Source organism: Pollachius pollachius, assembly GCF_949987615.1.
Source record: "Pollachius pollachius genome assembly, chromosome: 12".
NCBI lineage: Eukaryota > Metazoa > Chordata > Actinopteri > Gadiformes > Gadidae > Pollachius > Pollachius pollachius.
The window spans coordinates 8,440,448-8,456,830 of NC_136945.1; the positions used below are offsets into that span (position 1 = coordinate 8,440,448).

The 16,383-nt window shown below is 48.8% G+C and overlaps 2 protein-coding genes across 2 annotated transcripts in view; one reads left to right on the forward strand and one right to left on the reverse strand.

Annotated features, from left to right (window-relative positions):
* trim62.1 (tripartite motif containing 62, tandem duplicate 1) overlaps positions 1-9,053 on the forward strand; it is a 36,305-nt gene extending 27,252 nt beyond the window's left edge. The window contains exons 11-14 of the mRNA XM_079747442.1: positions 410-505; positions 3,895-4,151; positions 6,105-6,220; positions 8,365-9,053. Of these exons, the coding sequence (XP_079603568.1) occupies positions 410-505; positions 3,895-4,151; positions 6,105-6,220; positions 8,365-8,915 (1,020 nt within the window). The 3' untranslated portion in view covers positions 8,916-9,053. The remainder of the gene's footprint in view (positions 1-409; positions 506-3,894; positions 4,152-6,104; positions 6,221-8,364) is intronic.
* Positions 9,054-13,323: 4,270 nt separating this feature from the next.
* On the reverse strand, positions 13,324-15,785 carry LOC307084377 (uncharacterized protein). Its single transcript, XM_079748738.1, has 3 exons — positions 15,761-15,785; positions 14,885-15,025; positions 13,324-14,550 (listed from the first exon to the last, which is right to left on the reverse strand). The coding sequence occupies exons 2-3, from the start codon at positions 15,021-15,023 to the stop codon at positions 13,448-13,450; spliced, it is 1,242 nt and encodes a 413-aa protein (XP_079604864.1). The 5' UTR covers positions 15,024-15,025; positions 15,761-15,785; the 3' UTR covers positions 13,324-13,447.
* Positions 15,786-16,383: the final 598 nt, after the last annotated feature.

Sequence of the window (16,383 nt, forward strand, 5' to 3'; positions counted from 1 at the left end):
CTTTGCTATGGTAAATGTTAAAGGGACTGCATTTATATAGCGCTTTCATCCAAAGCGTTATCAATACTTCCTAACATTCACCCATTCATGCACACATTCATACACCGACGGCGGTGTAAGCCACACAAGGCGACAGCCAACTCGTCGGAGCATTTAGGGTTAGGTGCCTTGCTCAGGGGCACCTCGACTCCTGAGCTACTGCCGCCCCCTGCTATGCTATGGAGATTCTTCTCTGTATTGTATTACATTACATCTTTTTGAGATTGTGAAGCTGATAATGAATGGAGGTCACTCACGGAGCACAGCGTTGCCCGGGCATCATTGTGTATGTAAGGGGGGAGCGGCGGGGGGCGTGCGTTGGTGCCAGATGCTGACTCGTTGTTCTCTGTGTGCGCTTTGTGTCTTGCAGAGGGAGATGAAGGAGCAGCTGGCCACCCTCCAGGACAGCGAGCGGGGACACACCGAGGCCCTGCAGCTGCTCCAGAGACAACTCACCGAGACCAAGGTACCGCCCCCTCTTCTGTCGGCGCCGGAGCGGCTCGACGGCTCGCAGACGGGCTGTTCCACTCGTTTAGCCGTTTAATATATGCTCACAGGCGGTGCCGCCGGATTGATGGGAGAGCACGTGGTTACCAAGCCCTCCCCACAGCGACAACCCGTATCTGGGGCCGGGTATTAGATGGGAGCCCTTCACACTGTAGACCTGGATAGATGGATGGGTGGGCGGGGATCAGCCGGAGCGCTGCAGAGGAGCAAGGTATTACCAGAAATAAGCAATAAGGTTTCTCCCTGGGAAAAACACAACCTAAACAACAATCCTCTCTCTGAGAGAGCCGCTTGATGGCTGACTCACAAATTGCTGTGATGGGGTGGGAATATAGAGTGAGACGTTTCCAATGCAGCCTTTTTAATCACTCTCTCCCTCCATCTCTGCGCACAAATCTGAAAATTGGTCTATCGAGCGGGTCTTTAATCTGGACGTCTTGTTTTAATCAGCAGAGAGAGTGAGCCTCCAGTCAATACGTGGCAGCCTCTTGCAATGCCCCTTAACACCCACGCATGTGTACACACACATAGGAGCACAGGGCGCACATGCACACTCGCATGCACACAAAAGGGCACATACGCACACACACACGCATGCACATACGCATGCACACGCACGCACACAGGCACACATTTTTCAGGCGCAGCTCTTATCGTTCTCCTATAGCGACACTGAAACCACAGAGCAAGGGTGGCTGCTGGCTGATTCTGCCGTCAGTGGTATTTGTCATTCTGGAGTGCATCTGCTCCCTCTCTTTCTCTCATTCTCTTTCTTATTTTCTCACTCTGTGTTTCGCTCTTGCTCTCGCTCTCTCTCTAGCTCTTCCTCCCCTCCTCCTGTCACCATAGCCCTGATCCTGTGTGGTCAGTCTCTATGGACACTGCTGCAGTGCAGGACACTTGCAGCACACCAGCCAACCAATAGGAAGCCAGACCTGTCCGCTGACATAGAATCAATCCATCTCATTATGTGTGTGCATCATTTTATTTTGTGTGGGGTAAAATTGTGTGTGCGCACGTAAAAAGATGCTCGGCATTGGAAAGTCTGGGCTCCCTTTGTGTTTAGGGGAGCTGACCAGACACTATCCTGGTGCATTTAGTCCTCGCTGCCAGAACTGCTGCAGTCTCACAGGTTGCAGACGTTCAGCGTGTCAATCTTGTAATGGGGAAGGCATATCAACCTGCTGTACATGCAGTTTATGGAGGGTCTTTTGAGCGGTTGACATGGAATTGTGTTGTTGTTTCTCTTTGCAATGAAAAGGGTTTAAGGATACACCCTCACGTTTGAATGTATGTTGAGGGGTCGGCTCTGAGGTTCAACCCACTGATGCTCTGACCACATAGGCTATGCGATCGTAGCGTCCCAGGTTCGAAGCCGATATCTTGACCTATACTACACGTCATACCCCCTCTCTTTCATCCCATTGACCTGTCTCTGACTACTCTCCTATCCAGAGGCAAGCTTTTTTACAACACCAGGCAACCAGTGCTGCAGCGTTGGTTATTCTGGCCGGGCTTGAGAGGGACTCAGTAAGGAAAACATTGACGTGCCAGTACCCCAGGGGGATTCTCTCCCCATCAGAACAGGCTGGTCTCATGGTGTCTGTGGGCAACCACCACATCCGTGGTTCCCTTGTGCAGCCTGGCCAGACAGCAAAATGTTCAGATAGACCAGCTCCTGTGTGCAACATACCATTAGGGCTTATGCAATATAACATTTTAGTGGTATGAGGTCAGATTTGGTCAGCTACCGATATTGTCCGAACCAAAACCATTGTATGGTCCCATTGTTGTCATCAACTTAATGAAAGTTGACAATTTATGCACGAACGCACGCACCACCAAACCACAACCTTCTTCCTTCTATTAGCGAGCCATCAATCCTGACCCGGGGAGACAGCTGGGACAAGGGCCACCTTACCTCCCCGGCTGCCCTGCCTGTGGAGGAAGGAGCCATTTTTATATGTCCTGGCTGTCAACGAGTAAGAATATCTCCCTGCCCTCTGGGAGCTGAGCCAGGACTCCGGAGACAGGCCATTTGACAGAAATAGAAGACACTTTCTCCTTTTTTCCCCCCACCTTTTTTTATTTCTTTAGGGGTTAGTGGTGCAGAATACTAACGACACATTCGTGGCGTAGTCGCTACACCAGAGGGACACGGAAAGCCTAATCTGGAACCACTGGCACAGAACGGCCCGTTTCCTTTATCAAACTGACACATTTTAGAAACGCATCTTCAGAGCTTTTGGGCCTACACGTTGGACCGTAGTTCATGTTCAGTCTGAACTGAAGTCGCCCGTGCCATCATTTTAATTGAGTGGAGTCTGGTAAACAACTTGCCCTTCTAAGCCCTCTGTCTTGTTTGGCTTCAAGACAGACGCTGATCAGATGATTAATTTCCTTTAATGTCAAGCATCTCCATTTTTTTCCTCTTTTGGCTGCAACTCAAGCCTCTCTCTCAAAGGAAGTCATTGTATCTGTCAGTCTTTTGAAGTTCATAGCACCATCTCTTCATTACCCAAAACAGCTTGATCCATAACGAAACAATGTATACTTAAAAATAAGCAGCTGCCCCATCTTTTTCAGTGAAAATCTCGTATGTGTTTATGCTAACAAAACCTAGTTGTGTTTTTTGTTTTTTATTGTGTGATTGCTTTTTATTTTGTGATTGCCCTGAATTCCCCACAAAAAGTTATTTTTGGCCTCGGCATGTCGTAATTTCTTTTCCACATGTGCCTCCATAGTTGCTCACTCTGCATTCTTCTACAATACATAGCGCTGCTTTCACAATGCAGATATTTCAGTAAGGCGTAAAGTTTGCACAGCCCTATTGAGCACACACCCCTAAACCTCCCCTCTCTTTCTCTCTCTCTCTCTCTCTCTCTCTCTCTCTCTCTCTCTCTCTGTCTCTGTCTCTGTCTCTCTCTCTCTCTCTCTCTCTCTCTCTCTCTCTCTCTCTCTCTCTCTCTCTCTCTCTCTCTCTTCTGCAAAAGACTCAGATGTTTGAAGTTCACTCTCCATAGCCTACCCCCTTACCGCCCCACACCCCTCTTTCGCACTAATTGTACGTTGTATGTCCTGGCACTTAATGTACGCACTTATTCTATGTTATACGTCCTGGCGCTTAATGTGAGCACTTATTGTATTTTGTACGTCCTTCCATTCAAAATGGTACTTAGCATTGTGTAGCATCTTATCCTAGCTATCATTGTTGTATACAGGGAAGGGGTTAACCTAACAATTATGAGTGCTTGGCACTTGTAAGTCACTTTGGATAAAAGCGTCTGCCAAATAAATGCCCTAAATGTAAAAGTCTCTCCCCTCTCTTTCTCTCCTCCTCCAATCCAGTCCTCGGCCAAGAGCCTGCGTGCCACCATCGGCGAGGCCTTCGAGCGCCTCCACCGCTTCCTGCGCGAGCGGCAGAAGAGCATGCTGGAGGAGCTGGAGACGGACACGGCGCGCAAGCTGGCCGACATCGAGCACAAGATCCAGCGCTACAGCCAGCAGCTGCGCGACGTCAAGGAGGGCGTCCAGATCCTGCAGGAGCGCCTCCACGAGAGCGGGCGCCACGACTTCCTGGAAGGCGTGGCCACCACGTCTGAAAGGTGCGCCACTTCAACTCCCTCTGTCCAAACATGATCCGTGGTCCCCCATGGTCCCTTAATGCCTGAACCACACCTCTGTGTAAGAGGACATCCGCATCCACTGAGAGTCCTGTAGTACGCGGAGAAGTGTTGTACGCGGAGACGTGTTGTACGCGGAGACGTGTTGTACGCGGAGACGTGTTGTACGCGGAGACCTGTTGTACGCGGGACCCGTAGTATTCGGAGACCTGTACGACTCGGAGGCCTGTAGTACTCTGAGACCTGTGCTCAGGGACCTGTGGTCTCTGTACTCTGAGACCTGTACTCAGGGACCTGTGGTCTCTGTACTCTGAGACCTGTACTCAGGGACCTGTGGTCTCTGTACTCTGAGACCTGTACTCAGGGACCTGTGGTCTCTGTACTCTGAGACCTGTGCTCAGGGACCTGTGGTCGCTGTACTCTGAGACCTGTACTCAGGGACCTGTGGTCTCTGTACTCTGAGACCTGTACTCAGGGACCTGTGGTCTCTGTACTCTGAGACCTGTACTCAGGGACCTGTGGTCTCTGTACTCTGAGACCTGTACTCCGGGACCTGTGCTCAGAGATTTGTACTCAGCCGTTAGGCTTGTTGCGGATGTGCGTGAAGATGGCAGTCCTCCCGGAGCAATGTCCACTCTTAAAATAGCATTGATGTTACTGTGGGCCTCAGGGTAATGTCTGCTATCCTAGCCTTCAAAGGATCAGCAAGGATTTGCATGGCTCAACGTACACAAATAAATTCTACACCGATTAAAAAAACAAAAACAATTATTGGTTCAACAGGCAATCTATTCCTATTTTGACATATATAATAAATAAAATGCAAGAGGATGACAGTGGAATATTAAAATGAAACATGACTACTGAAAGCATTTATGTCTAGCAATTAGCACCCTATTAACATAGACCTGCTATGCTAATAAGCTATAGTGGACTATCGACATCTCTGCTGCAGTAGGATGTAGAAGGTTTAAGTCATTAGTGTGACACTGCAGGAGCGGTAGGAAAATCCTCCTACTTTAAAAGAGGCCCACTGAGACTTTGAAGAAGGTGCGCAGATGAGCAAAAGCCTGGGCTGATCCTTGGATCGGATGTTAACCCACCTAGGATGGGATTTTTCAGGCAGTGTTAAATTAAAATGGCTTCCTATCTTTAGAAAGCTTTGTGGTGGATTACGGAATAGCCATTGTTTTTCCCTTTTTAAAAGCGACCGGTGTGATGAAACTGGCAGTGGAAAAGGTGATATTATTGGTTTAAACAATGATATATTAATCCTGCTGGCACGGCACAGATTTAAGAGGTTCAGGTATAAAATCATTAAACTGCAGTTTCTGTTGAAACTGAATCATAACGATTCCCATCCACATTCAATAAAATCTCCACATTCCTGTCACAGTGTGTTTTAAATCACATTTCAGGTAGGCATTGAGGTAAAAGCCAAACAAGCACACAGGGAGCCGTGAGTCATTCTTATTCATAAAAGACTCCATTGATGTTCACCTCAAGCACATACCGCCGTACAAAACATCCGCACAACACTGCTTCACACAATTCTAGCTGTGCCTATTGATCAGCTGCCTCGGCTGCCACTGCACGTGTTTAGAAGCCCATCCTGTAAGCACCTGCCTCCCCACTACCTGCGTGGGCCCCCGTGGGAGCATGTGATGTGATTCATGTCAGGGGGAGCTGATGGTGTAATCACAGTTCTCCTCCCATCCTCCCCACCCATAAAAATCTCCCCTCGCTGTCAGAGGGAGGATCAGGCCAGATGCAGCGTGGCTCAGAGAGGCGGAGGGAGAGAGAGACTGAGGGAAGGAGAGAGGGACTGAGGAAAGGATTTAGCTAAAGGGAAGGCTGCTGTGGTAAACAGCATCTGGTGGAGTCGGGCTGAGTTGTGTGGAGAATGACATTGAGGCGTGTTTCTTTCTGTCCTAGGATCAAGGGGAAGATCCACGAGACCAACCTGACGTACGAGGACTTCCCCACGTCCAAGTACATGGGGCCCTTGCAGTACACGATATGGAAGTCCTTGTTCCAGGACATCTCCCCAGGTATAGGATGACTGCACCCGCCGCAACACTGCCGTACACGAGTCCGGCAAACGCCTTATCTGTGGAATGTGGTGTGGAAGGGCCGACAGACAAGGATGTCGGGCAAGGGAAAAGATATGGAAGCACACACCAGCAGAAGCCTACATTGGATTGGGATGAAGTCTTTTTGTGTGGCATGAAGTAATCCTGGCTTGCATTAAAATTTCCGAGAGGCTTTTGAGCTCTCACTCACACAATTGTGATGAGAAATGGCATCGGGCCCAGCAGGGCCCAATGCAGAGAAGGGAGAGAGATGTCTTTCTCTGTGTGGGGGTCTCTCTCTCTCTCGCTCTCGCTCTCGCTCTCGCTCTCGCTCTCGCTCTCTCTCTCTCTCTCTCTCTCTCTCTCTCTCTCTCTCTCTCTCTCTCTCTCTCTCTCTCTCTCTCTCTCTCTCTCTCTCTCTCGCCCCCCTCAATCAATTGGCCCCTGTGTAGCCCAGGGCCAGCCGGGGGTGAGACGGCCCGGCTTCAGGGCCTCCCCTGACTGGCTGCCAAATGGAACAATTGGTTCCGATCCATCAGCCGACGCTGCCAGGGAGACGAGACAAAGGCATTCCTCCCATCATCCCTCTCCGTGATGGGTCTTGGCGGATCACTGTCAATGCTCAGGCCGCTGCCACACATGCAGCAGTAACGGCAAGAAAAAAAACAACCACTGGCGCCGGATGCAGTGGTTGTTTTTTGGCAAGTGTGCACCTGCAGTGCCACTTGTGTACGTGTGAAACAAAGAGGCACTCAGGAGAATGAAACTTTAATGAGTGGAACGTAAGGCACACCGGTCGTGTCATTGGCCGCGGGAGACGTTGTCCTGCTCCATGGCTGGCGGCCAGACAACCACCCTCACCCCGCCTGCTGCCATCGGTCTCTCATTTCTGCCTCCTCATGGAGATGAAGGGGAAGTGGACCTCCAGGGAAAGGCCTCTCTTGTTCCAAATCGTTCCTCAGTCCATTGTATTTTCAGGAACGTGTGTGTGTGTGTGTGTGTGTGTGAAACGGGTCTCTATTGTTTTGCATGACCTGAGGCCAAACCTCCACAGAAGTGGTTGGTGGTAGTGTAGGCTGTTTGTCGATGGCAGGTAGACCCCCAACCCCCAGCATGACATGTCTCCCCCACCCGTCTCCATCCCTGGCTCTCTGCACCGGTCGGGATACCTGGACGCGATGCAGCAGCACCGGGCTCCCGGACAGGAGGGCACTCCTGTGTTGCTGGATGTCGGGTCATGCATTATGAAGGGGTGAAAGTACATCCGAGAGTACGTTCAGAGCTGCTTCTAGCCGTGCACACACTCACGCAAAAGTGATTCTCTTGTGTTAATTTCCTGGAACAGGAGAGGCTTGGCGGCAGGGCGTTTCCCACTAATGAGTCATCACTCATCATTCACCCCAGGCCAAGACTTACCACGTGCTCCTCCTGCTGGCTGCTGTACACTAACCCTATTAACCCTGCTTCCCCCCCCTCTCCCTCACCATCTCCCCTGGAATAACATCTTCCTCAGTGGGAGTGCTACACCGTTGGATTTAGAGGCAGAGACAGGAAGTGCACAGATTTGAATTCAATCATGTCATTTCTGTCCCAGGACCCAAAACAAATATGCTGTTGCTCGATCTTTTTTTTTTTTACTCTTATTATTTTTTTTTTACCACTCCATCATATACATTTTTGACTTGCAACCTGATAAAAAAATTTATGTTTTTGTTTATGAGGTGCAATGACTTGCCAGCAGCATCTATGCTATCTATATCTATGTCTTCTTCATCTGTCAGGAGACGTTATCTTGCAACAGACACAGAGCATTTGCTTATCCGACACACAAGGACCAGAATCACCAGTACTAACTGCATTCCGAGGACAATATACCAGCGCTTCTCTGCTCCTACCAGCGTTTCTTGCACAGTGAAAAGAAACAGACATTGGAAACATGTAGAAATTGTTTGCTAACAAGACAAGACACATGCATGCTGCTCGCATTGCCCCTCATGAACACAAACGTACGATCACATTCAGTACATTTTCAGGCCTTACCTTTTGAACACCACTCTTTTTAACCCCAGATCCGCCCCCTGCGGTATCCAGGCTAAATCCTCCTCTCACCCCTCCCCGCTCAGTGCCGGCGGCGTTGACCCTGGACCCCATCACGGCCCACCAGCGGCTCATCCTGTCGGACGACTGCACCATCGTTGCCTACGGCAACCTCCATCCGCAGCCGCTGCAGGACTCGCCGCGGCGCTTCGACGTGGAGGTGTCGGTGCTGGGCGCCGAGGGCTTCGCCGGCGGTGTGCACTACTGGGAGGTGATGGTGTCGGAGAAGACCCAGTGGATGATGGGCGTGTGCGGCGAGACGGTCAGCCGCAAGGGCAGCATCCAGATCCAGCCCAGCCGCGGCTTCTACTGCATCGTCATGCACGACGGCAACCAGTACAGCGCCTGCACAGAGCCCTGGACGCGGCTCAACGTCAAGGCCAAGCTGGAGAAGGTGGGCGTGTACCTGGACTGCGGCAAGGGCCTGCTGGTGTTCTACAACGCCGACGACATGTCGTGGCTGTACACATACCGGGAGAAGTTCCCCGCCAAGGTGTTCCCCTACTTCAGCCCGGGCCAGAGCCACGCCAACGGCAAGAACGTGCAGCCGCTGCGCATCAACACTGTGCGCCTTTAAGAGCCACGCACGCACGCACGCACGCACACAGACGGGCACACGCACACACATCAACGCGTGCATGCATATATGCGTGCGGGAGCGCCCGTGGTGATGATCCGCTCTGCCAACAGAGTTGGTTGGGTCAGCAATGGAGTTTTCAGGAAAATTTGTTAAAAAATTAAGAAATATGTAGAGGTAAAAGAAGTGATTGAAAATAAATAGTTTAAACAGGGTGTGTAAAGAAGTGTATTTGGTTTTGGTGTTGGTTTGTTTTTCGCGTTGTGCTGCTTTTAATGACTGTGCTGTCGTTGTTTCCTGGGACCTTTTGGAATTTCCCATGCCTACACTTGAGGCTGGGCTGTAATCACGAAGCAGGGGGCACCACTCAAGGTGGGAGGGGGGGCTGGACCAATGAAAGGTCTGCTGTCTTTGTTCAAAGCCCAGCTTGAGCAGCCAGTCCCCTGTGTCTTGCTCGTCCAGTCTGGCTCCTGGCTGGAGAGACCCGGGCTTTCTACCTGCCACCTCCAGGCCTAAGGACCCCCGGGTCTTCTCTCCGTCTCTGTGCTGTGCAGTGGGCTTTAGCTGTGTCCGTGGAACGTGTCCAACCGGCACCCTTTTTAACCTCCTCTTCCCAAGGCTTTTTTTTTTGTAGCCCCAGTTCCAGCGAGTCAACGTACGCTTGACAAAACCTGTCGGCACTTTACTTCTGCCTGCGTATACCGTAAATTATTATATTTTACCAAAACAACGAAAAATGATGTCACTTGTTCACGGTATCTCAAGCCTTTTGCTATGACCACCTCGATGTGCAGTTGTTGTTGTTAGTGACATGCGTGACGGTTACTGCTACAAGTGTGTGTGCTTTGTGTTCACCAATGATGATCCGTGTCTGATTTTAAGAAGAAAAGACAAGTTGAATGAACTGAACTGAAATGTCCTTAAATAGATTTCTCACTTTCTAACCTTTTCTTTCTGTTCTTTTTTGTTTTTGCTCCCCACGTCGTCTACTCGTGTGTGTAGTTTGTGTGAGTGTGTTTCAAGGGAGCAAAGTGGTCAAGAACTACGCTGCTATTTTGGGATGTGGAAATTAGGTGTTGCATGTCTGTCAACATAGTATTTATCCGAGATGTATGATTTTCCTTGTGAGTAACCTATTGGTTAGTTATTGTTTCAGGTATGATTGGGTTCCTCATGAAGTACCCCTGTATCTCTTTAAATCGATGTAGAACTCAAGTACATTCCAGCCACTGTTTCACCTGCTTCCCTATGTGGTTTATTTATGATTTGTGATGGGGCTGTTATCATTAGTAATACTGAAGCACTCAGTAGTTGGCCATCCAAAACTGCAATTGCTAACAAAAGTGAGATTGTACTCGTTATTCAAAGTTTGTGAAATGAGACCAGCAAATTCAGCCGAACCTTGTTTGTTCCATGCAGCATATGGTGGCTGGATAATTGATCAAAGCTGCATAGTCCGGCTGTTATTGGCATCTACATGACTCAGTGTGTTGCATACAAAAAAAGTGTGACTAAATATGACATCTTTCTGAGGCTTTGTTTATATCTCACTGCTTGGCCTTCATGCCAAAAGAGATCTGTTGTTCACAAGCCTTTCAAAAGTGTGTGTGTGTGTGTGTGTGTGTGTGTGTGTGTGTGTGTGTGTGTGTGTGTGTGTGTGTGTGTGTGTGTGTGTGTTGGGGGGGGGGTTCTGATATTTGGGGAAGATGGGTCAAACATGGCCAGGAATCTAAACTCCTACCAGCCTTGGCTGCCTGCACTTGATTTAAAACAAGCAAGTCCCCAGTCGTCTTCCTCACATGTACTTGCACTAGCTTAAAGTATGTTGGAAAGAGAAAAGCATTCTGTTTGAGCAGGCCTGTCAACACAGATTTAGACCAGAAGAATTCCTCACCTTACCACTGCGTTTCTATGTCTGTGTTTTCTCATTGCCATGCGATGCCCTGTTTATTTGTATTTGTTGTATGCTGTGTTAATGGGACTTAATCATGATATGGCTGGTCTGATGGTTTGCATTTGTGTTCAAACATGCTGGTATAATTAATGAAACGAGATGGCAAAATAATCTCACCATAATATTTAACATAATTGGTATTAATTAGTATCAGACAGATGAGACAATCGGTAATGTATTCAAAATGTCCTTGCTTTGTTCTCCCTTCCTATTTTTTTTTACAATGTCCTATGTGTAAAGATGGATGACATATATCTGTTATAATGCAAATCAAATTGAATACTAGTTATTTGCATTCATATGTGTCACATGGTATGTAGGCCATCTCTCCTGGGACTTGACCTATTAGCGGATGTTTCTGTACAATTTGCATAAAATATATGAGATTAGTGTGTGAGGATGAGGTGGGGTGATGGCCGACGACGATGAAATTAAACTGGATGACTGTAAAGATTGTGTTTGGATGATGGTCGCAGTGCACCCATCGCCGTCAGAGGCTTGTGTGACATGTTTTAATGTTCTACAATAAATTACTGCGAAAACCAAACGTGTGTGTGTGTGTGTGTGTGTGTGTGTGTGTGTGTGTGTGTGAGAGATTCCTACTAAGGACACAGGACAAATAGCTTTTTTCGTTGGGTGTTTTCTCTGAACGTGTCAATAATTGATCCATTTCCTCGCCATAGGTTATTAGACGCAATTTTGTTTTACTTTCCTTTTCTACTCATTTGAATTTTTCCATTAGGTGGTGGCAACAGAAGAGTGACTCGTGTAAAACCCATTAGCACTGAGCTATAAAGAGGCTGCGAAAATCCCTGTCATCAAATTCGGGAGAATGATCGATGGGTGACTTCAGACCAATTAGTCACGATCCATTTTTATAGGAAATGCGTCGAAGATAAAGCATGTGATCCCTGCAAAAGCTCAGGTCATACATCCAAATCATGTGCACTACAGAAGTTGGACACTAGAGGCTTCTTGAGTAAGAACGCCTCGCCCATACCATAAGTCTCCTTTAAGTGGCACACTCTGTCCTGTTTAATAACAGGAACACAGTAACACACTTGAGTTACCGCTGGAAGATTGAAGGCAGGCGGCCTTTGCTGTGTTCGAGATGCATCGTACACCAACCTCACTCGTCGTTTTGATCCGGGTGCTTTTCTCCCTGTTTTCTCCCCGCGCTCTGCTGTAATTGACAAGCGCCGTTGCTACGGAATTCCCCCAAGCGCGCGCGCGCACACACACACACACACACACACACACACACACACACACACACACACACACACACACACACACACACACACACACACACACACAGGGAAAGCGCCTGTGCGCACACACACACACACGCGCTTTCTTCTAAAAATGTGTCCCTCCTGAGGCAGGAATGTAAGCCTTTCCCAAGATGTACTAAGTTGTATGTGGTTATGAATATGAAACCAATTTAGTCTATTTTTAATATTAGTATGGATTCACAGTTAATGCAGTTAATGGTTTATTGTCTGTGGATTAATGGGAAGTTATGCAAATGACATGTGTGCGTCCTTTATTCAACAATGTGTCTTAAGATATGTAGGAAAAAAACACGCTATTCGTGTAATAAATGTCAACTCGTTTAAACAAGAGTAAGAAGTAGGCCACTTATCCGTTATTATACACAGGGATTAATTCAGCACAATTTGAAGGTAAATAATGGACTATGTGCCTACTTGATCCTGAAATGAAGTTCAAAATTCCTGCGTCGAATACTAATATCTTGCCAAAAAGAATAAAGTTCCTTCATTTCATTATGCCTTCATTTAGCTTAGACAGACAGACAAAGGCATGTCACTTTATCTTTCTTCTGACGACCTTTCGATGTCACAATGGTGGAAGAATTTATATAGGCCTAATGTTTAACCAATCGCTGTGCCGTTAATGCCTTGGTTGGTGCTTTTAGAAGTCTTGCTCAAACTTGGCTTTTTAGATGTGGTTGGAGTGATGAGATATGTCTGTACATGTTTGTACAGACATATACTCCCCCCCTCCTATTTCACCGAAACATTTCTCTATTACAGATCCTAAATGAGCCAACGTTTTTGATGTATAGTTATAGTTGTTGCATGTATAGTTGTCTGGCTGGACATTTTACTGTATAATGGTGCCCTCTAGTGTTAGTCTTTTAAAACAGTCCCTTTGTGTTGACATTGTATAAGAGAGTGTGCCACTGGGCGTCTGACATTAAAAAGCATACAAATGTTTTTTACTTTATTCCTTCGTTATGTGATGTCTCATTGTTAGCGTTCATGGAGCTTGCACAACATTGACACAATCAGCAACTCTGGTTCAGGTAGGTGTCTGTCTTAGTGCAGAGCACGCCTCAACCTGTCTCCTAGCAATAATCGTAGCTTGTGGCTACACTAAACCAGCTTACCAGGGACTTGGCTGCTTTGAAGAGTTTTATTTACAATTGACATCTAACAACCCGACCAGCTGTTGTTTTCCCCCCTCCAAAAAAAAAATCCACCTAGATTTCAGTCCACATCCACCCACCCAAAACAAACCGTGTCCTTTAAATCCAAGCTCTGAAATAGTGGTGTCACAACGTCCTTAAAACAGTCGACCTGCCCTCTCCCCACCGCCACTGAGCTAAGCAGGTCTCCAAGCACCCTTCCACCACGGCATGCGTCACCTGAACCAGCAGCACGTTCACGCTGAGGACCAGAGGCAGCGTGCACAGGGAGAGCACTCCCACCAGCCCCGTGGTGATGATCAGCCCTAGGCTGGGGACGACGTGCTGTGGTCCAGGCCTCCTGGGGCCGCACTGTGGCCCCGGGCCTCTCTCCGTCTCCCGGTCCGGCCCTCGCCGTGGATCCCTGGGCGCAGACTCCTGTTCAGGTAGGGCGGGATCGGAGCAGCGAGCCACCGTTGGCTCGCCGGGCCAGCAGCCGGCCGTGGGAACCATGCAGCTGCTGCTTGTTTTCTCTGGGTCAACAGACCCGGGCGGTGGCTCCACCACCAGCCAGGGCTCAGTCGTCAGGGACAACGGCCTAGCAGGTCCTGGGACAAGGTGCGGCCAGCGGCTACTCTTGTTGTTGTTGTTGTTGTTCATGTTGTTGTTTTTATCACCAACATCTGTGTTGTGTCTATCCTGGCACACCCAGGCAGCCAGCTCCATAGCCAGGAAGAGCAGCAGTAGGCTGAGGACGGCCACCCCCCAGAAGGGCTCCACGGGGCTGGGGAACATTCTGGGCAGGCAGGCGCTGAGCGAGGCCCTTGAATGTAAACACTCGGCGACCCACAGCTCCTCCCGACTCCGCCCGCCCCATCCCGCCCACAGCCCCGACACCATCCACACAGCGAGGCAGCACAGGCAGCCAATAGCGTGGCTCAGCCGCTTCCATTTGCCCCGCCCTCTGTCCGCGTCAGCACCCAGTGGGCGCGCGGCGCCCTTCTCCAAGGCTACGCTGCTCTCTAGCACCCCGCACCCTGCGTCATCCATGCACTGGCAGGCGGCGCCTTCGCCGTCGCACGCCCACACTTTTCTCAGGGCGATCTCCGCTGCAACCAGGGGCGTGGCTAGGAGCAGCGCCGCCGCATAGGTGTGTCCGAGGAAGAGTAGAAAGCGCAGGGCGATGAGGTCGCTGTGAGGGGACAGCTGGGGCGGCCATGGATCAGCGAACCACAAGAAGAGGAGGAAACCTGCCGAGCACAGACAACAACCAGGCCACAGCTGACGAGGGGAGGAGCATCACATGCAGAGCGGGCAATATTTTGCCTCTTGGCTACGGTGTTGGGTTCTGAGTCGAAAAAGGTCCAGGGTCTGGCCTTTGGCCTCCTCTTAAGCAAGCCACACCCCACCCGGTGCCTAAGAACAATGGTATCGTTCAAAATACAACTAAAGCACTTAGATAAAAGCCAACGAAAACCAGTAAAGTGCATACATATAAAAGGAAGGCGAGTGGATGGCAGTGGACTGGCAGACTGGAAGACTGGAAGACTGTTGTAGACATTGTTTTGGTGTGAAGACGCCTACCTGTGACCAGGATATCTGTGAACATCAGCAGGCAGCAGAAGCAGAAGCTGATGATTCCCGAGGAGGCAGACCGGAAGAACAGGCTGCAAGCCAGTTTACACACACCCAGGACCAACGCACCCTCCAGCACTCCCTCCATGGCTATGGCACAGTCTCACACACACACACAGACACACACACACACACACACACACACACACACACACACAAAAAAGAGGAAATAAAAGAAAATAGTCACATAATTAGCCCAAAGACAAACCACACAACACACAACCCAACATATCTACGTGCTGCAACATGGAGTAATACGCTTCAGACTCTGTGCTGCCAGGTCAGAGGCAGCTTACCTTCAGTGGTTCACATCATTTGTTTGTAGACAAAACCCTACCCAATCAATATTTGTATGTGTACACTTGCTGTGGACCCTGAACAGCACCACCACCTGTGTTGCACTTATTTCTTGGTGCCTCAAAATAAATAGTCCCACAACGGGGTTGTATACAGTATCTGCTACAATACCGGCTATTAAAATGTGATGTATTGCACACTGTTTGACATTATCATCCAGCATCAAGAGAACAATAAAAACGTCCTCTAGTAGGGAACTCAGCAGAGAGCCTCATTGTGGACCAACTCTGTTGCCATACCATGATTCCCATTATTCCCTGGTCTTTTGGCTCTTTATGTAAACTCACGCAAACACAACATGTCATCAAACTCTGACATTCAAACTCCTATTGGACTGCAGTGCTCAGCCAGGAAAGTGTGTTTTCTACATGGAAGGTCTATGTTCTCAACATTCCTTGTTAACATAACAGCTAGGCTGATACTTTACTGTGAAAATAAGTGTGTGTGTGGTGTCTGTGTGTCTCTTACCTGTCCTCACAGGAGCCTCACAGAGAACGGCATGTCAATATGAACCTCAAATGGTTCATCCTCTTTCTTCCCATCCCTTTCGCTCCGCCCTAATACCCACCCCTCAACCCCGCCCCTAAACACACACAAACACACGCACACACACACACACACACACACACACACACCATGGTGTGTGTGTGTCTGTGTGTGTATTTTTGCTGTGGCTGCACCTGGCCTGTGTTAAGGTGAGAGCAGAGCACATGTGCATTGTGGAGGTTGTGGTACTATTTGAGAACAGCACTGGGAAACCTGTCCAACGAGAACCAACACTGTTTGCATAATGTGTGAGCATGCACGCTTGAATGTGTATATGCATGTGTGTATGTTGATTTAGATATAGTAGTAATTTAACTATAAGATTTTGGGAAAATATCAAGTTGTAGTTGGATAAACACCTGCATAGTTTTGCAGGTGCCTTTACCTATAACATAATGATTGTGTGCAAACTACTCAATAGGCTTACTCTGTTGAGCGGGCTCAAGTAGCCGACAACACAGCACTGCCATCTTCTGCTGAGCTAAGCATAGAGCATATTAGATGATGCTTTGCAGTCTGTTTTGGTTTTGAAGCAGCTGGTCGGA